The sequence below is a fragment of the Miscanthus floridulus genome, chromosome 1 (assembly GCF_019320115.1).
Source record: "Miscanthus floridulus cultivar M001 chromosome 1, ASM1932011v1, whole genome shotgun sequence".
In the NCBI taxonomy this organism is placed as follows: Eukaryota; Viridiplantae; Streptophyta; class Magnoliopsida; order Poales; family Poaceae; genus Miscanthus; species Miscanthus floridulus.
Genome location: NC_089580.1, coordinates 66,842,059 through 66,865,721, shown reverse-complemented (window position 1 = coordinate 66,865,721; position 23,663 = coordinate 66,842,059). Strand labels below are relative to the sequence as shown.

At 46.0% G+C, this 23,663-nt stretch overlaps 2 protein-coding genes across 5 annotated transcripts; one reads left to right on the top strand and one right to left on the bottom strand.

Moving 5' to 3' along the window:
• The first annotated feature begins 44 nt into the window (after window positions 1-44).
• On the top strand, window positions 45-3,152 carry LOC136486192 (vesicle-associated protein 1-2-like). 2 transcript variants are annotated; one of them, XM_066483055.1, is made up of 9 exons: window positions 45-187; window positions 310-380; window positions 509-590; window positions 714-829; window positions 911-1,108; window positions 1,203-1,271; window positions 1,377-1,418; window positions 2,015-2,092; window positions 2,797-3,152. In XM_066483055.1, exons 1-9 carry the CDS (start codon window positions 133-135, stop codon window positions 2,902-2,904), a joined length of 819 nt encoding a protein of 272 aa, XP_066339152.1. In that variant the 5' UTR covers window positions 45-132; the 3' UTR covers window positions 2,905-3,152. The 2 variants fall into 2 exon arrangements, with proteins under 2 accessions (XP_066339152.1, XP_066339143.1); XM_066483046.1 differs by having other exon boundaries at window positions 509-829.
• Window positions 3,153-3,955: 803 nt separating this feature from the next.
• On the bottom strand, window positions 3,956-6,142 carry LOC136486178 (uncharacterized). 3 transcript variants are annotated; one of them, XM_066483039.1, is made up of 3 exons: window positions 5,294-6,142; window positions 5,124-5,193; window positions 3,956-4,243 (listed from the first exon to the last, which is right to left on the bottom strand). In XM_066483039.1, the coding sequence occupies exons 1-2, from the start codon at window positions 6,013-6,015 to the stop codon at window positions 5,181-5,183; spliced, it is 735 nt and encodes a 244-aa protein (XP_066339136.1). In that variant the 5' UTR covers window positions 6,016-6,142; the 3' UTR covers window positions 3,956-4,243; window positions 5,124-5,180. The 3 variants fall into 3 exon arrangements, with proteins under 3 accessions (XP_066339136.1, XP_066339124.1, XP_066339129.1); XM_066483027.1 differs by having other exon boundaries at window positions 3,956-4,288; window positions 5,294-6,141; XM_066483032.1 differs by having other exon boundaries at window positions 3,956-4,237; window positions 5,294-6,141.
• Window positions 6,143-23,663: the final 17,521 nt, after the last annotated feature.

Sequence of the window (23,663 nt, the reverse complement as noted above, 5' to 3'; positions counted from 1 at the left end):
TAAGCATAAACTTCCAAGAATTTTTTGCAGCCAAAAACAAAAGCAAAACCACGGCCCCAGCGCCTGACTTCCAAAGCCCACCTTTTCCCACCGTTTCTTTCCTCACCTCCCGCGACAGCAGCGGCAGCTGCCATGGCCGCCTCCTGCGACCTCCTCGATGTCGACCCTCCGGAGCTCCAGTTTCCGTGTAAGCTCCCCGCTCCTAGCGGGTCCTAGCACCTCCTCATCGTCCTTCTCTCGTTCAGATTTTTGCCGAGTTCTTTCCCCCGAATTTTTCAGCTGATTCTTTCGCGATTTCTTGGGATGCAGTCGTGCTCGACAAGCAGATCTCCTGCCCCCTGCGGCTCGCCAACAGGACTGACCGTACCGTCGCCTTTAAGGTGGTTCACTTGTTGATTTGCGATGCTAAACCCTAAGGAATTTTGTTGTGAAATTGCGGATAGCTCCATGAAGAATTCTTGATTCTCTTATGCTTTCTTGGCGCCCTTGTGATTTGTGTGGGTAGTAGGTCAAGACGACAAACCCCAGGAAGTACTGCGTGCGGCCCAACAATGGTGTCGTGCCGCCCCGATCCTCTTGCACGGTTGTAGGTAATGTGTTGCTGTTACTTCGACCAGCCAGAGTTCAAGAAACGGCTCAGCTTACAGTAGCCTTTCCTTTTGTCAACTTTGGTGGAGAACTTTGGGGTTTTTACGCATTCTGTGCTCCTGCAGTCACGATGCAGGCGCAGAAGGTGGTGCCTCCGGATTTGCAGTGCAAGGACAAGTTCTTGGTGCAGAGCGTGGTCGTCAGTGATGGCTTGTCAGCCAAGGACATAACCTCTCAAATGGTAGTAGTACGATACATTTTTCCTTTTGGTTTATGGCTATCAGTTTGGTACTAAACTTGTAATCTGGTGCCTGCTTCTTAGTTCGTGAAAGAGGGGGGTAATGTGATGGGGGAGGTGAAATTGAAGGTTGCTTATGTGATGCCACCTGAACCGCCATCAGAGATTGCAGAGGAGCACGATGGTTTAGAGAAAGTTTTAGTGCCCATGCAGAGGATTGTGGATAATGGGAGGAGTACTTCAGAGCTATCGAGTGGCTCCGTGTCATTGAGATCAGCTGAGGTGGGGATAGCAAGCGTGCTGTGTCTTATTTTTCTTTCCTTTTTTTTGCAAGTTTCTGAGAAAAATAATTGACGATTTTCATATATCTTTTCAGGAGGTCAGATCACCTGTTGGTCGAATTGTGAAGAGTGAGGAGTTCCTGAAGGCTGCAGGACCTGCTACGGTATGTAATATATGCATATTCTTTGTTCTACATTTTATATCTTGTGCCATGACCCATGGGTATTAAAATGTCGGTTGTATTTGTATGTCTCATGTGAAATGCTAGGCAACAAAAACATATGCGGGACCTGGTGAACAATCTCATCAGGTAAGCTTGTATTCTGCATAGACTGTGGAATATTGACAGCTTTTCCATTCGGCTAGTTAGAATGCTCATTTAGGTCCTTTCTAGTTCTATCCCTTCATTCATTCATGAGTCTTCGAATTTTATTGCCTAGAAATGGAATAGCAGGTTTTGGAACTTTGGTTTAGAAATTCTATTTCAGTTCGTTTATATTGGAGTTCTTTTCCCCTCTTTTTTCTTCCATAACATAATGATATGCAGCCCTCCTGTGTGTTTGAGATTTTTTTTTTGTTTATATTGGACTATCTACATGCAAACTTTTCATTGCCACTTACCGATATTTCTGTTGTTCTCTAGCTAATTTGTTTGAGTATAATTAGGTTTGTTTGTTGTGAGCATAATGACATTTTATTTTCATTGTGTTCACTATCTTTGTAATTTGATACAAATCATATAACTGAAGTTGGTGACATGATCTTTTAGTTTAATGTATTCTGAGTCTTTGGCTATTGATTGTTTCCAGGAATCAGTTGCTTGACGTAAATGTAATACATTTAGCATTTCTCATGTAATTGTTGTTTCTGAGGTGAATGTACACTTGTTTCTTTTCCTCATTCCAGCTGTCAGCTATAATTGCAAAGCTGACTGAAGAAAAGAATTCTGCACTTCAGGAAAACAGAAAGCTTCAAGTAGAATTGGTGAGTATTTGGTTGAAACCATGTGAACCATTGGCACCTTAATTAGTAGGCTGATGTACCTGACCATAATTTTCTCCTTTTGATTAAGCTGAAGATGAATATCACATAAGAATACTTGTTCAACCTCTTAATATAGCCAATCCTAGGAGGTCCCTTTAAAGGTGCTTCAGGTTGCATAGAAGCAGCTGTATACAAACATTAATCAACAGTAGTATGTACAACTGTTACTTTTCTTCGGTAATAAGGAATTCATTGACGGGCATCCATATATCAATATGTATATTTTATTTCTGGCCAAAGTAGCATACATTTGGACTTTGAACACAGTCAAGGAACCATTCTAGATGATTCACTATTGGACTTGATGTGCACTGAACACTTATTGGGGTATTACGGATTGAGTTCTATCTAAAACAATCTTTGAATCTAATTAACTTGTGAATATTCATGTTGTAATGGGGCTAATTCATCTTAAGGATGGATTCCAGTTGATTTTTGGTAATACAACATCCTCTGCTAAGGAGCTAACAGTTTCTGAATTTTTAGATCAGATTTCATCTCAACAATTTAAATAAGCATTTCACCTTAATCGGTCCATGTGTAAGAAATGTTGTAGGAAATTCTGAATTTCCTGATATGTGTAACAGCCATGAATTTTGTTGAACTCGCTCAAAGATGGTTGCTTCTGTGGCTGTGACATGCAGGAACTTGTAAGGTGCGAAGCCAGGAAACAGCAAGGCGCCTTCTCGTTGGTTCTCTTATTAGCGTTTGGGCTCCTTGGCATTGTTCTAGGTTACATTGTAAAGAAATGAGAATTCCATAGTCTAATCGGGTAATCGCTATGGTAAATAAAAGGTGATATATCGTGTGCTTCTTACATTCATCAGTCAGCTGCCAATGCTACAGAGCCGTGCAACAGTGCAGCCGTCAAATTGACAGAACCGGGAGAGGGGGTAATAGCATCTAATTTGATCCAGATGGTGTACTTTAACTAAATCACTGGAAAAGTGATTGTTCTTATGTTGATTGATTTCTGTTTCTATCCCCTACAAATTTATTATCTCCAAAATTGTGGATTGGGTCCACTTTTGAATGTGACCACGTTGTTAACAAATGATTCTAAATAGTACCATATATGCTGGTCCACTCCAATTAGTCTAAATAAAAATGAAACAGGTTAACCGTGTCACGTGGCAGAGTGATCCGTAGTGATCAAGTCTTGACACTTCAGTCTTCACCATGATGCTGGTTCTTCCTTGCACACTTTTTACATTACTTTTAGGATGCACGTAGAACGAGCGCTTCACAGGTTGCAGCTTTCTGACATTGATAAGAGTTCAGAATTTTTCAAGCCAGATTTGTATACGTGAGCTGCTAACTCGCAACAATCTTAGTGCATTAGACGGTATAGGTTTCGGAACTACGATGAAGATTACACACATGAAAATAGTCTTATTGCTATTGATGAGGTTGTTCTTGAGAGCTAATTATAAACCGTCCGTGGCACCTAAACATCATACAAACATCAAACTATTGGCGCCGCATGCATCATGTGCTAGTCCAAAGGTTATTTCTAGTTCTCTGACTCCAGTTCTCATACTAACAACCATGTTCAGCAGATGATCCAAATAGCAGCAAGCCTTCAGCAGAAAAATTCAGTTCTAACGGCAATCACCTAGCAGGTTAAGCACTTAACGAAGACTTCTCAGTTAACTACAAGTTACCCATCAGTCTCGACCTTGATTGTGGCCAGATTGCATCATTAGTCAGTGTCTAACCATGCACAAAACAACAATCATGCCAGTAGCATGCAATAACTTGGAAGGGCGATGTTTCAGGATGCTTCTAACAGTACTCAGGAAGTTGAAGTTATCTGGCATTGAAGAAATTTCAAAAAAGGTGGCAAACCAAATAAATAGCTTTACAATTACAAGCAAACAACGCCTGTGTTACATGTGCTGCTAGCTTCATGCCTTCATTGCATTCTCAGTGCATGACATGGAGTATGTTACAAAAGAAGATCCAAATAAATTGATTTCCAACAAAGAATGCAATCTTCTTGTTACTGATAAAGATGCTCTTGGACTGCTCACAAGTATCCTTTCCTTGGCAACTGAACAGCGTAATTCTTCCAGCCACATGCATCTGCATCTAGTTGGTAAGGTAGTCAGGCCATGCCCGGTTCAATGACTTATACTGTGGAAGGGAAAGATCAGTCACAAGAATAAGCCATTCTTCCGTGAATGTTTTGTTCCAAGGAATAAACGAATAAACTTGGGAACATTCTCTCCAAGAGCAAGCAATTTTTTTTTCCAAAAAACAAGCAACTAGAATATATGTAAAGAATGTTATCCAGCCGACATTTCAAGTACAAGCGAAGTTCTCAAAAACTTCAGTGCAAGCAAACCATCATAAGGAAGTCAAGTAAAGTTCTAGCCCCAACCACACAGGAACAGTATTTAGAAGATCTTGTTTTAAGCATAAGATACTCAATTATTCTGAACATAGACACAACCCAACTATTCCAACCCAAGATAGAAATTTCTAGCTATCAATTAGAAAAGAAAAAAAACTGTTCACAATCAGCTACCAATAGCAATGTCCACTTTTCGGCAATATAACATGAACCAATATTATGTTCTGGAACCTGGAGCCTATAGCATCTTCCTAGTTATTAACACTTGTACAATATTATGGGTTAATTATCACAACAAAAACTAACAGTATGACAGGAGCAAACTAGTAGCACATATAAAAGAGGAACCAAACACAACTTTTCACAAACATCATCCAACATGATCAGGAGTTGTTAGAGCAGCAAGCAAAAGAAAAAAAAACTAACAGTATAAAATCTGAAGTACACATGCCACAAGCCCATCTTTACACACCCATTGTTCTATCAAAACGACCAAAAGCGTGTTGACAGTCATGACCAATCAGCCATCTATGTCACTCAAATTAGAATAGCATTCAGTATGCACAAAAACAAAACTAGTTTCATGTCAACTAATCAGGAACTGCAATACTTTACCTTAATTCAACAAACATCCTTAGCAATCTTGGACATTATACCATGAAAATCCTTACATCACCGTGCCCATCTGCATTGAAGGAACACAGAAACAGTAACCATCATACATCTAAAAACAAGCCCAGAATGCAAACTAGATCATCAGAACAAATCTTCCACCATGACGCTACCTTGACGGGCGCCACCGATCCGCCTGTCTCTCCTTCCTTCCGGCAGCAACCAGGATAGCACGCTCGCGCTCCTTCTCCTTGGCCTCCCTCTTCTTCCTCTCCTCCCTCAGCTCCTCGATGCTCTTCTTCCCTTCACTCCTCTTCACCCCGTTACCTTCCCCTGCATCTCTGCCCCTCCCCTCCTTGGCCGCAGCCGCTGCAGGGCTCGACATGTACCAGGGCACCGCCACGCCCTTCCCGGCGAGGCCGTAGCCCAGCCTGTACTTCTCCTCATCGGGCCCCACAACCCTCACCTCCTCTTCCTTCTTCTTCCGCTTCTTAGGGTTAGGGTCGGCGTCGGGCTCCCGCTCCCGGGCCGCGCCCCTCCCACCACTGGCCGAGGCAAGCGCGGCGAAGTCAGCGGCGACGCCGGATCCACCCGAGAAGAGGTTGATGTGGTCTCCGTCCGAGGACGGGGGCGGGGAAGGAAGGGCATCCACCGGATAAGCGGGGCCGGTGGGGTGAGGTGGAGGAGTGGCGGGCGATTCCGCCTGGACCAGGCCGCGGTTACGGCGTAGCGCAGCGAGGCGGAGGTCGGACTCACGGCGGCGTTCCGCCTCGCGCTGGAGCTGCTCCTCCCGGGCGGCGGCGGCCTCGTCTTTTTGCACCTTCTCGCGGTTGTCGAAGTTATAGACGTTCCACCGCTTCTGCGGCAAGATGTTCAGCCCGCCGTGCCCTCCCATGGTTGCCTGCTGGGGTCGGCGGTCAGGTTACTCGTCGCCGCCGGTGGGAGGCCGGGAGAGGAATAGGATCGGGAAATAATTTAGGTCTTGGTTCTCCGGATTCAGCCTAGCCAGGCGCCGCAGGATGCAGCGACACGTAAAGGCTATCTCCAATTTGGCCTGTTCGCTGGTTGGGGCTGGTGCTGGTTGGGGCTGGCTGGTGCTGGTTTTTTGTGAGAGGAAAACACTATTGGCTGGTTGGTTTGGGCTGGCTGAAACCAACAAGCGAACAGGCTTCTCAGACAACTCAAATTTCAGGAGAAAGGATACTCATATTTCAGGAGAAAGGATACTCATATTTCAGGAGAAAGGATACTCATATTTGGGCCGGGCCTCTCAGACAACTCAAAATAGGTCTCCCGTATAGGTACTCTGTTGGATACTGGTTTTAGATCTCTTACTACCCATTTTGGATTTGGATGCCCATATAAGTTCCTTATTGAAGACGGTCTAACCCATTGGTTTTAGGGGCTCTTGCCTCTCGGGACTGTAAAATAAAACCCACCACGCAAACCACATACTACCTCCGTCCAGAAAGAGAACGTATTGCGTGCCAAGAAAACTTATTAACGTATGACTAAGTTTTTAGTGAATAATATTTACAGTTATATATTTAAATTAATTTATTATAAAAATACATTTCATAATTAATCTGATGGTATTTATTTGATATCATAAACATTGATAGTTTTTTTTATCTATAATCGGTCAAACTTAATATACTAAAACGTGACATTGTTATACAATTGTATTTTTTTGAGACGGAGGTAGTATTCACTATTGAAAGAACATGAGCTTCGCAAAATAGAAAACCAGATTCTCCGTGCAAACTTGCAAACCTGGTTAATCTCAAATTTACCGATGCAGTGGCAAAGCCTTTCTTCATGTGCAGCCGCACAAACCATATGGGCTCCGTAATTAGCGGAGACCACGGGCTGGCGACCGCAGAGGCGACCATGCTCCCAACCCCGATCTAGTCGCCGACCTCCGGTGAACTAGATCAGCAACGCCGACGGCCACCCCAGCCACGGTGCCCACGCCCCGCTGCCGACCCTAGTCGGCACCGGCCACCTGTAGATCGACGGTTAGCCGTTCCGACGCCGTCAACCACAGACTTCCCGTTTAGGGCCCGTTCGCTTCCTGGGGAATGAGTCCCCGGAAGTATTCCGGCCCGGAATCATTCTTTAATTTATATAAGATTTTCACGTCCGAAATGGTTCCTCGCGTCAGATCGGCTAACCGAACGGAGCCTTAGGGGTTTTAGCGCCGCTAGAAACCCTAGGTCGGGACCTGATTTGTGCATGTCGCCTATTGCGCGTGGCATACCTGCTTTGATCCCCAACGATCTACAACGATGGCTGCGATCGGAGGTGGAAAACCGGTGAACACGGACGACAACGTTCCTGATATGCTGCAGAGCCTGAACCTGACTGCGGAAGAAGGGGACGTGGCGGCTTTCAGCGACGATGAGGAAGATGGGGAGGTCTCGGTTGTGGAATGGACCCTTGTCGGAAAGTTCTCTCGCCGGCGACGGTACATGCCACCACGATCTTCCGCGCGATGAAACCTAACTCGTACGGTTTGAAGGTGAGGACTATTGGCGAGAAGGAAGATCGATAACCTTTTCGTGGCAGAGTTCAGTCACCAACAAGACATGGAGCGGGCGCTAGGCTGCTCGCCATGGATGGTTGGAAAGCACACCTTGGTCCTACAACACTATGGCGAACGTCTTAGGTCGTCGGAGATCAGGTTCGACAGCATGGACATTTAGGTGCGGATCCTGAACCTTTCGCTGGGATGGATGAATCGACATCGAGGTGAAAGGGCCATGAGCTTGATCGGTGAGGTGAAGAAGATGGATGTCGACAGAGATGGGAAGGCCAGCGGCCCATATCTTCGTGCACGTGTTGCCATTGAGGTGGCGAAGGCGCTGCGCAGAGGGGTGCTTCTGAAGACAAGAAAGGACGGGAACCCTGAATTGTTTGACATACACTATGAGAAACTTCCTTACTACTGTTTGTCTTGCTGGATTATGGGTCACTCAGAACTAAAATGTGAACAACCAGTAGTTCGCAATGATAGGGGTAAGCTGCCTTATGATCTCAAGCTTCGAGCTCCGGAACTCCAAAAGAAGAAGATTCAGAGCTTTCTGGAGGCAGCTGCGGACTCCTATGGGAGTGAGGCCTCTGCGGGGTCCAAATAGTCACGGAGCTCAGTGCCATGGTCGGATGATAACTGATCTCATGACTCCAGGAAAGGTGTAGAACGAGAGGAAAAAGATGAAGTGATCTCACCTATGAAAACAGCCGCCCCTGGGGCGAGTGGTGGCAGCAGCTTGGCAGCAAATGCAAATCGTCAGCTATTCCAAGTTCAGAAGGGTGAGGGTCAGTCTAAGGTGCGGAAGCAGAAATCAAAGGGGGTGGAATCCTCTTTCCCGCCGGACCTCACCAGTTTACCAGTTATCGACACATCGACCTTAGTTCCGCACGGACTGGTTGAGTAGAGAGTCCAGCAGCCGGCAAAGAATGTGGAGGGGGGTGTCTGCCTCAGAGGAGTTGTCGAAGAAACAGAAGCGCTCCACAAACCAACATGATGCAGGATCGGCGGCGGCTACGAGCAGCAGCCCCCGCCAGGCACAATGAAACTGACGAGCCTGAACTGCCGGGGCTTGGGGCAGCACGAGGCAGTTCAAGAGACGAGATTATTTAGCAACAATGTAGAAGGCCTCCGAAGGAGTTTGGGCTTTCCAAATGGTGTTGGCGTTGGTACTTTTGGCCATGGAGGGTTGGCGCTCCTCTGGATGAATGAGGTCTGTGTGAAGTTGCAATCATATGACAAACTTCACATTGATGTGGTGGTGGTTGATCCAACATCGGATGCTGAGCTGTGGCGTTTCACCGGCTTCTATGGAGAGGCACGGAGACAGCGTCGACACCGAAGTTGGGAGCTCCTGCGGTTTCTAAAAGCCCAGAATAGTGCTTCGTGGATTTGCGCGGGGGACTTCAATGAAACTCTGGACGCTAGGGAGCAGTTTGGTGGAGCAACTAGACCTAAGCGACAAATGGATGGATTCTAGGAGGCTGTGAATGTTTGCAGCTTCACGGATTTGGGATTCTTAGGGTTGGCCTACACTTGGGACAACGGACAGTAAGGGGATCAGAACATCAAAGTCCGGCTGGACCGTGCGCTTGCTAACCCAGGTTTCACTGACATGTTCAGGGATATCAAGGTGTGGCACGTGCAAACGACTGAATCAGATCGTTGTTGTTTGATCATTGAACGTTGCCAGAGTAGGAGAAGGGGCAGAAGAAGGCGGAGCTTCAAATATGAAAATATGTGGCGTAGAGACCCCTCATACTCACGGCTCGTGGCGGACTCGTGGGGAGATGCTAGCACCACACCAGATCATTTCTTTCCCTACGGCTAGGACTAGTCCCCTCGGCTGGGAACATCCCGTCAGGAGCGCTCCCTCTTCCCTGGCGTGTGAGCTAAACCGAGGTAGAAAGCTGCCCGCACCGTCAGGAACACTGCATGCGCCGCCGAAAACCAAACTTGCGCGCTCCAGTCCACAGCATGGCCCACGCGTAAGTGAGGTGTGGCAAAAAGAAGGGCGCGAACACAAGGCGACGGGCGGGCGAGGTAAAAATTTCGCGACCTTATCCTATCACCTCACCTACCCGACTTCTCCCCATCCCCAAATTTCTCTCCTCTCTCTCTCTCGGGAGATGGCGGCGAGCACGGCGCGGCGCAGGCGAGGACGCCGCCGCCGCCGCCGCGCGTCCTAGGATCCGGTGAGATGACGTCCTCTCATGGCTTCTGCCTTCCCTTCCTCTCTCTCTCTCTCTCACGGCTTCTCCCTTTCCTTCCCACTTAGGGTTGCCATCGCCGTCGCATCCCCAAGATCCAACGAGGTGAACTCCTCCCCGTGGAGATCCACAGCGTGGTGGCGGCGCGGCGCTGCACGAGCCCCTCCTCCCCGCGCAGATCAATGGCGTGGCAGCATCGCGCGAGGCCCTAATCCTCCCTGCTCAAGTCCAAGGCATGTTGGCGCTGTAGGAGGTATGTACCCCAGCCATGGATGAGAAACTCAAGGCCTGGCAGATCCACATCTCACCACGAGCCTACGAGATCTGAATGTTTTTAGATTTTTAGGTAATTTATTTACCCTTTCATGAAGGAGAAAAATGTTTTAGATTATTTTAGGCAATTTATTTACCCTTCCATCGAGGTGCTAGAACACTGAACGTGAACAATAGTCACTGAATTTTATTTTGGGCAGCTGCATTTTTCACTCATTTGCTGAACTGACATGCAGTCTATTTGTCCTTACTGAGTTGTGCGGCCCGTGCCTTATTACATACATATAGGATAATAGATTTGTTAACATTTGCGCATGCATTTTTTGTCAATTTACATTGGGCAAGTACTCTGCATAGAAATCTGAGCACTTTTGTTTCTAAAAATATGCATGTACACTTTTGTTTTGGAAGATAGTTTTGCTTGGATGAAGTAGCATTGTTGAAATCTCATATGTTGATTCAGCTAAATATTCTGCAATACATGTCAGCTGCTGATAATCTTTACAATTTTATAGAATTGTGCTTCTTTCTAATTCCAGTCTTTCTATGTTGTACAAGAATGCACTACTATTATGAAAAAGGAATGTTCTTATGTGCATAAAAGCAAAATTTATAGTCAAAAGGAGGTATTTCGAACCTAGTTACATTCTTTTCTGAAAAATTACAACGTTTCAGTCAGTAGGCAACCATAGTGCTTAGTCAGTAGGCATGCTGACAATGAATTTTGGCATTTCCAGGCAGTGTTGACAGTGCTTGAAGGTAGTGGTGATTTGCGGCAATCATGTGAACTAACTAAGGGTGCGTGTCCGCATACTCTTTGTTCAAGAATATTTTCACTTATCACTACTAGCTGTTTAACTGGTCTATAAAAGAATTGTTTGAAACAAATGTGCAGATGTGGAACACTAACAATTAGTGTTGCCGGGTCCGGATGTGCAGTAGCAGGGCAGGTTGGTTGGCAGCTCCTAGATGTGCTACGACAGCATGGCAGCTTCAGGATGTGGTGCGGCAGCGCAGAGGCTCTGCACTGATAGCGCGTGCTGCAGCAAGGGTGGTGAGCATCACCCTATACCCTCCCATCCCCGGCTCTTCTTGCTTGTATCTGCAAGTTATAGAAACTCAGATCGTTCCAACTCAATGTTCTTGGCACTGATCCTACTAGAAGACAACTAGCTCTGCTCATCTGCTGTAGAAAATGACTTTGCTATCATGAGCTATTTGTGCAGGAAACACTTTTTGGGTTATTTGTTTCCATCTTCTTTCATGCCATTTAACATTGACCGAATAATTTCCAAGATTTAGTATGTCCACTTAGAAAAGAATGTTTTCCAAAAACATTGACAGTATTATCTATTCAGTCACAGAGGACATTACATGAGATGATCGATTTCCAAGATTTAGTCTGTTTGCAATTATAAACGTCCAAGAAGCATCCATCATGTTGATTCAAATTTTTTGCAGGTCATTGCTGACAATAAAAAACAAATAGAGATACTGCCTGTCATGCTTAAGGAAGAAGAAAGTAAACATGGTAAGATTACCGGCTCACATTATTTTTGCTCTTAGTTGACCTGTTTAGGATCTGACGCTTATGCAAACACAAGATCTGACTGTAGTGTTATCCAAAAAAAATATTTGACTGTTCTATGATTCATATAGATTTTCTGTCCTTGCATCACTAGTTTTGATTGTAGAGAGGGACTGGACATGTGCAGTAGCTGCTGCATTGCCATCACAGGGCCTGTTAGGATAGTTACTTGACTTCTATTTCTTACATATGTAGCTTAAGATTGATTTGTTGTACATTGTACTATCTGATCTATGTACAATGTTAAGATATGGTTATATGTACCAAGACTACTGAGTGTAACATTTACCGCTTGTGTGGATGCATGATTAAATGATGAGTATTTGATTATATGTACCAAGACTACCTAGTGTGACATATAGGATGCATGATTAAATGAGCTATGAATCACTGATTTGAATGGTTAAATGATGGTTTATGGAGCCCTGACGGTTGGCAACCGATAGGGAAGATCCTATGTTCTCCTGACGGGTTGTAGCCGACGGGAAAGATTTAGATTTTCCCTGACGGTTTCGAGACGACAGGAAAGATTTGGATTTTGCCTGATGGTAGGTGACCGACGGGGAAACTTTCCGTGACGGCAGATGAAAAACTGACACCGAAGATCTTCCCTGACGGCTCTAACAGTCAGGAATCAATCGCTGACGGATTTCCGTCAGGGAAAGTGGACTTTCCCTGTCAGTTCATTCTTGACGGCTTATCCCTGACGGTTACCGTCACGGATCACTTTCCCTGACGGTATTTGCCACTTTCCCTGACGGTGTCGGCCGTCAGGAAAGAAATTTCCTGGGGTAGTGTAGTGTTGTTCAGGACCTGAATCAACTACAGGTGGTGCTGGGACGGATGCAACTCTCCTTCTGAAAGTGGGAACAGTCTATTTTTGGCTCAGTCCGAAAGGATTTGGCGCGGCTTCGGCGTGAACTAGAGGATGTGCGGCGGAATTCTTTGTTTGCCGGTCCTTCTCAGCACGAGCACCGGATCATGGCTAGAATCTCTGAACTGCTTGCAAGAGAGGAGACTATGGAGAAGCAACGGTCGCGCATTACCTGGCTCAGGGGAGGCGATTGCAATACTAAACTCTTCCAGGAAAAGTCAAAAGAACGTGCCAAGGTGAATCAAATTTTGGGCCTGCGGTCACCACAGGGGGTGATGGTCACAGAACAGGACTAGCTGGAGGCTTTGGCCTCTGATTTTTGTAGGGATTTATTTACGGCTCAGCCGGAGTCATATCCAGAAGAGATCCTGACCCAAGTGCCAGTGCGAGTCACGGACTTGATGAATGAAGCTTTGGAATCACCATTTACGGGCCAGGAAGTAGAGCGAGCTCTTTTTATGATGGGAGCAAACAAAGCACCGGGTCCGATGGATTTACAGCGGGTTTCTATCAAGCTCACTGGGACACTGTTGGGCCTAGTGTTACAAATGCAGTTTTGGACTTCTCGAATGGAGGCCAGTTACTTGAAGGTGTCAACCAGACAACTATTGTGCTTACCCCGAAGATTAAACATCCCCAGGACCTAAAGAACTTTAGACCAATTTCTCTTTGCAATGTTCTTTATAAAATTTGTTCTAAAGTGCTCGCTAACAGACTTCGGGTGTTTTTGGATGAGATAATTTCTGCAGAACAGAGCGCGTTTGTCCCGGGTCGGTTGATCACAGACAATGTGCTCGTTGCGTATGAATGCACGCATTATCTCAAGAGGAAGAAAGGCAAGAACGGGGCGTGTGCTATCAAATTAGATATGGCAAAGGCATTAGACCGGGTAGAATGGAATTATTTAAGGGGAATTATGCTTCGATTGGGCTTTGTAGAAAGTTTTGTGAACACCGTTATGAGATGTGTGACTTCAGTGGCCTTCTCAGTATGAGTGAATGGCAATCTATCAATCCCTTTCAGACTGACTAGGGGAATCACCAAGGTGATCCTACATCCCCCTATTTATTTCTCCTTTGCTCAGAAGGACTTTCTTATCTCCTAAATGCAGTCGGACCATTGTATCTATCAAGAGGAATTCAGGTTGGTATCCATGCTCCCTGGATTTCACATCTTTTGTTCACGGACGACTGTATTGTTTTTTTCAGACGCCTCACGGAGGGGGGCTGAACGGTTATTGACACCAAAATTTGGATCAATATGTTGGTGCCCTGGATCTCAAGATTTGTTGAGGAAGAGCTGAAATATCTGGAAAAATGGCTACTAAAATACTGTTAGAATCGGTTGGATTTCATGACATCGGCATCTGTGGGTTTTGCCAGTGATGGCGGTGATCAGAAGCAGGAAGGCACAGCGGACTTCGTAAAAAGGAAAGATAGGAGTTTATCTTAATTTAGGATGTTTTGTCTTTTTTTTCCAGATTTTGTAACCAGTCTTGTTCGACCAAAGCTCGTAGTCAAGCTTCGGATATAAATATTGGACCCCGGCTATTATAATAGACATCTCTCATCGATCAATCTTTTCGGCTTACGCCACCCTTAAGAGTAGGAGTAGAGTAGATCTCGGCGATTTCTTCGGACAAGCAGGGTTGCATTGCTTCGGCTGACCTCCGGTTTGTTTGTGAGTACCGTCACTACTTATATTTTGTTTATAAGGCTGCATCGGTCCGGCCGACCTCTTGTAAGCTTTGTATAAGTTAGTTATCAACTTTTATCAGTAATTGTAATGCTGCATCGGTTCGGCCGACCTCGTACAATTCCTAATTCAATTTACCTATCGATTTTTATCAAAATTTGTAAGGCTGCATCGGTTCGGCCGACCTCGTACAAATTTTGATACGGATCAGTTATCGGTTAAGTCTATTAAGATGAGTAGATTTCCTTGCTGTTTTTAGTAGATTTACTAGTTATCGATCTTGTTATAATTAGTACTTTTACTATTTGTAACGAAATCACCCCATACCCGATTTAGATTGAAATGGATCGGCTTTACATCTTACCAAACCATCGTCTCGTTGCTCTATCTTGCTTAGATCACACTTTGACGATGATTTCAGCTAAATTAGTCGTTTTAGTCCAATCTTGATCGAAGATAGCATGTGGTCAGGGCATGTTTGGTCTTAGGTGGGCTTGTTGGTTGACGAAATCTAGTCTAAAACTGCTATTATATGGCTATCATCGATCCGGTTGACCCCCACTGTTAGCACTATAGATCGAAAATTATCAATTGACAGGTTTCACTTATGGTCAAACATAGCCTCTGACTGCATGCTATGTTCGCATCGGCTATTTAGCCGACCGCCCACACTTTCACGATCATAACATGTTTTCACGATTCTGTTAAGTATGGATAGATTTGTTTTACTTGAAGGTTTAATCTGTTATCTTTATTATGGCTGTTATAGATCCGATCGAACCCTACTGTTAGAGATAATAGGTTACACTTGATAGGTTTATAGATCTGTCTATGCTTAATGGTTAATTGCTTGCATATTATGAGCCTACTTTCACACACTTCGGCTGTCTAGCCGATAGTCTGAGCTTTCACGTGTACAATGTGTGCTCACGATTCTATTAAAATATAAGTAGATCTTTCTATTGCTAGTCTTTGATCTAGGGTCCTACCATCAATACTGCATTAGCTGATTCAATCTATTGGTGGTATAATAGGGTTTAGTCAGTTTATAGGTTTGTTTATATCCCATGGATGAATGCTTGCATTTCGTACAACTTTATCACTGGAATCGGCTATACTTAGCTGATAGCCCGCTCATTGAGAATACATTGGCTGTCTATATGCTTATGCTTATTTTTATTTTGGTCAAAAGCTAGCATGATTCTCAATCATTAATATAATGCTTTCATGTTTACTCATCATGCCTTTACATGCTCTCATGATCATCGGCATATAAGATCTATACGCTTGAATACCTAATAATTACCGACACACTTATTTTATTCGCTCTGCATAATGAACATGTTGGATATCGACTCTTTAGTCGATAGCCTTATCTCATCGGCTACTTAGCCGCACATTTGGAACTGTCTGGAGTAACACCGGCATGTTCCACCTTAAATTACTGATCAATCTTTCCTCCTTGTCAATTATGAGGTCAAATTGACTGACACGCCTTAGGTCACGGCTATCCGGTCCTGTGTTTCCAAAGTGCTAGGAGATCTCGGGATCTGCTCCTTGCGGCTTCTCCTGGCTTGCTGTGCTGACGGTGAGGCGACCGTTTTCGCTGTCAACAACTGTTAGAAGAAGTTCTAGAAACATATGCCCTGTTCGCTTGGCTGATAAGCCATGGCGGCTGATTTGTTGTGAGAGAAAAATATTATTCGTTGGCTGAAAAAATATAGCTTATAAGCCAAGTGAACATGGCGATATAGAAGAGGATCAAGACAGTTAGTAAATAAGGAAAAATCGGTTGTTTTCTTTAGCTCTGACTGTGATGAGACTATTAAGCAAGAAGTGAGGACAGTGCTACACATTGATACTGAAGCTTTGGCGGAGAAATATTTGGGCCTACTGACCGCGTTGGGTCGGACTTCTAAAGAGGCTTTTGAATATATGCCGAACAAGATTAGAGGCCTGGGGATCCGGAGTGGGCGAGAAGCCAGCTGCGCCGGTAGAGAGGTTCTGCTGAAATCGGTTGCACAAGTGGTTCCTACCTACCCAATGAGTTGCTTTCTAATTCCAAAAGACACCTGTCAAAAGATGAAGACGGTGATCTCGAACTACTGGTGAGGCAGCTCGGCAGATAACAGATCGACATATGCACTGGCAGCGTTGGGAACGACTGACAAGACCCAATGTGCAGGGGGTATGGGTTTTCGTGATCTCAGATTATTCAACCAGGCCATGCTAGGGAAGCAAGGTTGGAGATTAGTTGAGAACCCAGAATCTTTGTGTCCCACTTCCAATCTGTCGTCGAGGGCGTGGCGAGGAAGATGCCACCATGTCACGGCAACCTGATGGCTAGAAGCGGAAGGCTCGTGTGGATTAAATCGGTGCTGCGTGCGGTACCGATCTACGTGATGATGGCGGAGAATCTGCCGCCATGGGCGACGAAGGAGATTGACAACGTATGCAGGAGATTTTTCTGGGCGGGATCGGATGCCTCAGTCCAGGGAAAATGCATGGTGGCTGACCGTCTGTAGGTCGACGGAGTTGGGGGGGGGGGGGGGGCTAGGCGTCAGCGACTTAAAGCTCGCCGGTTTTGCATTGCAAGCACGGTGGCTGTGGCTCCAGAACACTGATCAGGATAGGGCGTGGAGTCAACTGCCGATCAAGACATCGCCTGAAGTCCTGGCGTTCTTCAAGGCCTCCACTTACACGCTGATTGGTGATGGGCGTCAGACACTGTTCTGGGAAGATAAGTGGATACACGGTGAATCCGTCCCATACATTGCTCCATGCTTATGTCAGTCCGTGCCTCCGAGAACGCGCAGAAGACAGACCGTGCGGCAAGGACTGCTCATAAGGTCCTGGGTGCAGTCCATCTCTGGAGGAGTATCAATGCAAGATATCCATGAGTACCTAGCACTGTGGGATACGCTGCAAGACATACAACTCAATGATCAACCAGACCAAACCGTTTGGCGTTGGGCCAACGATGGAGCTTACTCGGCGAAATCTGCCTACTACATGCTGCATTCAGCATCCACTTCGTTCTTAGGTCACAAACTCATTTGGAAAACCTGGGCTCCACTGCGGATCAAGATCTTTCTTTGGCTGGCCTTCAGACGACGCCACTGGACCGGAGACAGGAGAGCTAGGCACGGGCTAGAAGCAAGGGAGATGTGCTACCTCTACGACCAAGGGCGTGAAACCATTGATCATATCTTGGCTGAGTGCCCCCTCACCAGAGAGGTCTGGTTCCACATTCTCCAAGCCTTGCAACGCCCACTGCCACAACCAGCCGTAGCTACAACATTGCGATGGTGGCGACGGCTACGAGCGGCATACAATGGTGTCCGGCGCCGAGGCATTGGCTCCCTGTATTTGGAAGGAGCGAAACGCCAGGTGCTTCAGGGAGGCATCCTCATCGGTGAACGAGGTGCTGCAGCTAGTCAAGGCCGAGGCCGATCGGTGGATTGACGCCGGCGCACGGGGGCTTGAAACGTTGGCTCACCTGTAGGTGGGATGGTCACCCTTGAATGTTGTTGGTTTCAAAATGTAGCGCTTCCAAAACGCTAACGCGGCCGTGGAACGACTTGTATTGCTCAAACTCTTTCTACCTAATACAATGATATGCATCGCTTGTACGTATTCGAGAAAAAAAATGATGCTGATTTCCTAACAGCCACCCGGAAGAGGCATGCCAGCCATACTTGGCGTGCAATCTCGGAGGGAAGGTGAAATTTTCGTATTTTGGTCTCTTTTGAAAACAATTTTTAGAAAAATACCAACGCCAAAACATTTTCTAAAAATAGACCATTTTTAGGCGTCTTAGCACATGACGCCGAGATATGAGGCTCGGCGTCGTGTCACTCGACGCCGAGGTATTGCCACGTCACGGACGACCGGGGTCGTCGTCGACACGTTGGCGCGTGGGTCCGAGACGTCGGCGTTGTGTCAGCCAACGCCAAGTCCCCAACCTCGGTGCGGTTGGACTGCGCGCCGAGCTACTGGCCCCATCCGGAGCGCGGCCCAGGCGGCCCAACAAAGCACGGTGGCCCAGAAGCTCGACGTTGGGTCACTTAACGCCGAGCCTCCAGACCTCGGCGTGGCCCGACTCAACGCCGAGGTCTGGACCCTTTAGGCCGAGGCCCCCTTCTTCTTCTTCCCTCCCCTCCTCCATTCCCCCGCCGGCTCCCAAATCTTCCACGGCCCCCACAAAACTCTAACCTCCAAAATCGACCCCCGGTGCCCGGATCTTGTCTCCCGAAGCTTCCTTGGGGTAATGGTCCCTCCCCTCCTCCATTCTATCTGCGTAGATGTGCTTACATTGTCCCTAATCATGTGGAATCATGGTTGTTTGGTGATTTGTTATATTTGTGTTTGCATTTGCAAAATGTATGGCTTAGGATGATTGAGTGCATTGTTGTTTAACCGTTTTATGTGATTAACATGTTAGGTTAGTTTGGTTTCTAGTTATTTTGGTTATTAGGGTTATTTGTTTATTGTAGGTGTCATTAGGGTTAGTTATTTGTTGGTCATTAGGGTTACTATGTATTTTATTTATTTGTTGGTCATTACATTTCAATTTGTTATGACCAAGGCGTTTTACCAAGGTACTCCTCTTTCCCCTCTTTCAATTCATCCATTTAGATTCGTTTGTTTTTGAACTTGGCATTATAGGTTTGGTTCATGTTCATGTCATTCGTGCAATGTATGGTGGTTCAAATGATTGAATGACCCAAATGTATGGTTGTTGGTGTTGTTGTTGTTGTATATGTTATGGTTTATAATCATTGAGTTAAATTTTGTGTTTGTTAGGATTCAAATTTGTTTAGGGTTTGTAATGAAAAGCTTATTTGGGAGGTATGGTGATTTAGTGTTAGTACCTTTACATTCGTTGCAAGGTACTTTGGATTGATTTTTTTTCTACGTAATGTTAGGATGCCAAGGCGTGGTAAAGCTCGTATTCAAGGTAATCCCAATGTTTATTCATTATCTGTGCAACAAATAGAAAACCCTAGGTTTAGGTTTGGTTCTCCGTTAATATGACTAAATTCTTTCAATTGTAGCTATGGTCGCCAGAGGGCAAATCCCTACGACCTAAAGCCTCTCCCTGAAGGTGTTCCTCGACCAATGTGCTTTTGTGGTGATCCTTGCAAGGTAGACATCTCTGAAGATGAGGAAACATATAGACAGAGGTACTGGATGTGTCCCAATTATGCATGGGAACCTACAAAGCAACAGTGCCGTGCATCGTTTGTGAGGAATTTTTATTGTGTTAATTAATTTTCTTGTGATATTAAGTATTGCTTATTTATTTGTTTTGTAACAATTTGTTTTTCTTGTAGACCGTTCCACCACTGTGTGACTTTGAGCAGTGGATTGACACTGAGATCAAGGAGTCGGACAAGCAGCGTCTAGAAGGCCTGAAGGAGTGGGATGCGGAGGTTAAGGAGAGGTTTGAGTAGAGACGCAGACTGGAGGCTATAGAAAAGGAGCATAAGGAAGAGGAGGAAAGGAGGCGTGTTGCTGCGTACAGGGCGGAGAGGGAGAAGAAGCTTGAGCGTGTGCGCCGAGCGAAGGCAGCGATGGAGGATAATCCCGATGCCGAGAGGAAGGGAAAGTGGCCTCGTTGCACTCAGTAGGTATTTGGTTCATTCACGAGCGATGTCGTGTAGCCCTGGACTTTTTTTACTATGTTGTAATGCACTCTGCTTTGATTTCAGATGAACTTATTCCCTGGACTTTTTTTATTATGTTGTAATGCACTATGATTTTATTTCAGATGGTCTTATGCCCTGTACTTCGTTAACTATCCTAAGACTGTAGTGGTACTATTTGTATCACTGAAAAGACTACTTGTGTTGTTGCAGTCACTGAAAGGGCTACAAGTACTGTTGCAGTCACTGAAAGGGCTACAAGTCTATTTGAAAACTCACTAAAAAGCCTAGTTTCGTTTATTGTTGTATCCGTATACGCAATGAATTAATATCAGAGTGATGTACTGCATTTAGATGAAGTGACAAAACACAGGTATAGCCTTTTCAGATGAAATGACCAGTCATGGTTGTAGGCTTTTCAGATGAAGAATCTAGCCTTTGTAGATTCAATAAATGAGTACGCATACATACTTTTTGTCAAGTAGCATTCATGGTGACCCTGCCTTCATCTCTATATATAGTGCTCCATGTCTTGCTCCACATCCACACAACTTGTTTTCTGGTTTAGTTTTAGCAAATGTCGAGCGGAGGTTCCTCGAGTGGAAAGGGTTTCGGCGGAGGGAGAGGAAAGGGGGTGAGGAAGGGACCTCTGATTGTGTGGGAGGGTTCTCTGGGTCCTGATTCTTTTGAAGAACCAATAGAGGAATTTCCTTTGGAGAGGAAGAGTGACTTCACCCGTGAGAGACCTCTTAGATCATACGAGAAGCGCATTGAAGATTGGCTAAAATGCCGCCACGGTTTGGATTGCGTTGTGCAGATGTACAACGACTGTGACGGTGGAGGCCGTCGTTTCTTCAGATGCCCGCGAGGATTTGTATTGCCTTTGAACTCTCTCCTTTTTTAGATTTGCATTTGGTTTCTAGTAGTACTTATTGGTAGATGGGTTTTCAGGATTCAAGCTGTCCAGATAACTATGGCTTCACTAGATGGGTCGACCCTCCTCCTATCTATCCCCATCAACAGTACATCACATATCTACAGGGACGCATCTTTGACCTAGAGTATGGCCCTGGAAGTGGTAACAGGGACAAGTCGGACGACGACAACAGCAATGATGCAGAGGAGGCACTATGCAATAATCCGTACTTGCCTCCGCCGATATGGGCGCCATTGAACCTGTACACAACGTCGTCATCAACTAGTCGACGCTCAATTTGTGCACATATCCTTGATTAGGACAAAAGGGTGGGAAACTTACATGCTGTGGCAAAAGGGTGTCTAGCTCGTTGGTGAAGCTGATGTACGCGTGGCGTGACACGTGGTATGTTCCGTGGGCTCGCTCATAGAGGTGTGCCACGGTAGGGGCGACAACTGCGTCTCCTTGAGGAAACCAAGGTTGTGGGGGATCAAGCTGATGCGGTCTCCCAACTGGAAGCCTCTCCCACATCCAAATCTGCAAAAAAAGAGTGGAAACATGAATGTTAATCACTTTTGTTAAGAAAAAACATTGAATTGTAGTGGAAACTTGTACAACTTTGCTTTATTACCTGCAACAGTGTGATGCACCCTGACATTGTAGCGTGCGCGCCTCCAGGACGGCGGCTAGCCTCGCAAAGCTGACGGTACAGGAAGGCAAGTATAGCCGAGCCCCAACTCCTATTGCCGGCATCCTCCCAGTTCAAAAGGCACGGTATGTACATCCAGGACGCCGTGTCTCCAGTGCCGTCAGGGAAGAGAACCGTACCTAACATGTGGAGGACGTAGGCCCGACAGTAGTATGTCACGGTCTCAGCGTCTACGTTGGGTGGGCACTCCCAAAACTGCTGACGAAGCCACCTCAGGGACACCCCACTGCTGCGCCGTTTCTTGCCAGCCTCAACTGCCGCTAGGGGCCGTCCCAAGAAGTGCTCAACCTGCTGCTGCCATCCTTCAGACTCCACGTCTCCTGTCACTGGGAATCCTCGGATTTTGACTCCAAGGATCATGGCAACGTCCTCGAGAGTGACCGTCATCTCCCCGCATGGTAGGTGAAAGTTGTGTGTCTCCGGACGCCACCGATCTATCAACGCCGTCAGCGCCGCTGGGTTGAAAGGTGGCATGCCTCGACGACATACACGAGCAACGGTAGCAAGGTTCGCCAGCTTCAAGAGGGGCGTGTACCTCTCGTCGTAGACCATGGTCGTAGAGGCCTCATGTGTCATTGGCCTTAGCACATTCAAAACCTGCAAAAAAAGACAAGCATGAAAAAGTATTAGTTCATGTCACTTTATAAAGAGCATGGACTATAGAGCAAAACATGAACAATGCAATGTTTTCATACGAATTGTTGAATATACCTCCCCGTTCTCGATCCTTCGAGCCCGGTGGTGCTCATCGAACCTTGGATCAAGAAGGGGGAACCAATCCATCCTGCAACAAAAGCAATGCCAAACTATTAGTATAAGTTAAAGCATGTGTATGTGGTACGAAGTAACATAAAAATAAAAAAAACAAAAGTAAACCAATGTACCATTACACAAAGCAATTCTAGTAGCTAGCTTGGTGGATACCTGTTGTCTAAGTAGTTCAGGACATTTTCTCTTATTGTGGCCCGGCTTATGGCAACCAGAGCAACGGCTCTTTTGGGTGTCCTCTACAAAATGTCTCCCAACCTTACTCGTGGTTGATCTATCTTTCGTGGCTCGGTCCATGTCCATCCTGAACCGCTCCCACCGCCTAGGTCCTCTACTCTTCCAGAGTAAACCAAGATCAGCCACATACTTGGGGCCATCATAAGTAGGCCATTGACTCTCGTCAAGAAATGGCTCGAACTGAGGATTCTAGGTGCTCATTAGGTTCCTCAAAGAGAACTCCGCGGCCATACGGGGAGGGACCTCAGGGTCAACACGTCTAAGGCGACAGGCTGTAATCAGGTGGGAGCAGACCACGACAACCTCTTAGAAGGCTGTTGAACATCTCTACCATGTTATTAGTCATGAAGCCCCATCTCCAACCACCCATGTCATATGCAAGTGACCACTTATCCTTCGACGCCATCAACTCGCTCAAGAATTGCCTGCCATCAACATTTGTGGCTAACTTCAGGGCATCTAACTTATCTTTGAATAATTGAACCTCTTGCTGCATGCAAACCTCCTCAAATAATTTGAAGTTGTCCTTTGTGTGATCACGCCTTATAAGATTCTGAGCAAGGTGTCTGGTGCACCACCGGTGATGTATTTGGCCGTAACCAGGAATCTCTTGTTCTACGGTATTTAGAATGCCAGCATGCCTATCGGATATCACACAAACATCACGTCCCAGACCAATTACCACTTGTCTTACTAGCCTGAGAAACCAACACCAACTATTCGTGTCCTCCTTCCGAACAATCGCAAAGGCCAATGGCACAAGCTGGTCCTCTGCATCTGTCCCAATACAAATAAGCATTGTGCCTTCAAATTTCCCTGTAAGAAAGGTCCCGTCAATTGAGACGACGGGCCTGCAATGCTTGAATGCTTCGATGCTCTGCCCGAACGCCCAAAACTCCCTTCCAAATACCTGGCTACCATTCCTTGTTTCACCCTCCTTAGGTAAATACTTGAAGTGCATCCCAGGATTTACAGCCCTCATTGCGTTCAACATTACAGGGAGGCGCTCATAAGCTTCTTCCCAATTTCCAAATATTATTTCCAGTGCACGCTGCTTTGCCCTCCATGCTTTCCCATACTTGACATAGTAATTGT

Bases quoted from the DNA above. Each gene is read 5' to 3' on its own strand.
- LOC136486192 (XM_066483046.1), top strand. From the start codon at position 133: ATGGCCGCCTCCTGCGACCTCCTCGATGTCGACCCTCCGGAGCTCCAG. The intron at 188-309 runs GTAAGCTCCCCG...CTTGGGATGCAG, and splicing joins TCCGGAGCTCCAGTTTCCGT to TCGTGCTCGACAAGCAGATC. The intron at 381-508 runs GTGGTTCACTTG...TGTGGGTAGTAG, and splicing joins ACCGTACCGTCGCCTTTAAG to GTCAAGACGACAAACCCCAG.
- LOC136486178 (XM_066483039.1), bottom strand. From the start codon at position 6,015: ATGGGAGGGCACGGCGGGCTGAACATCTTGCCGCAGAAGCGGTGGAAC.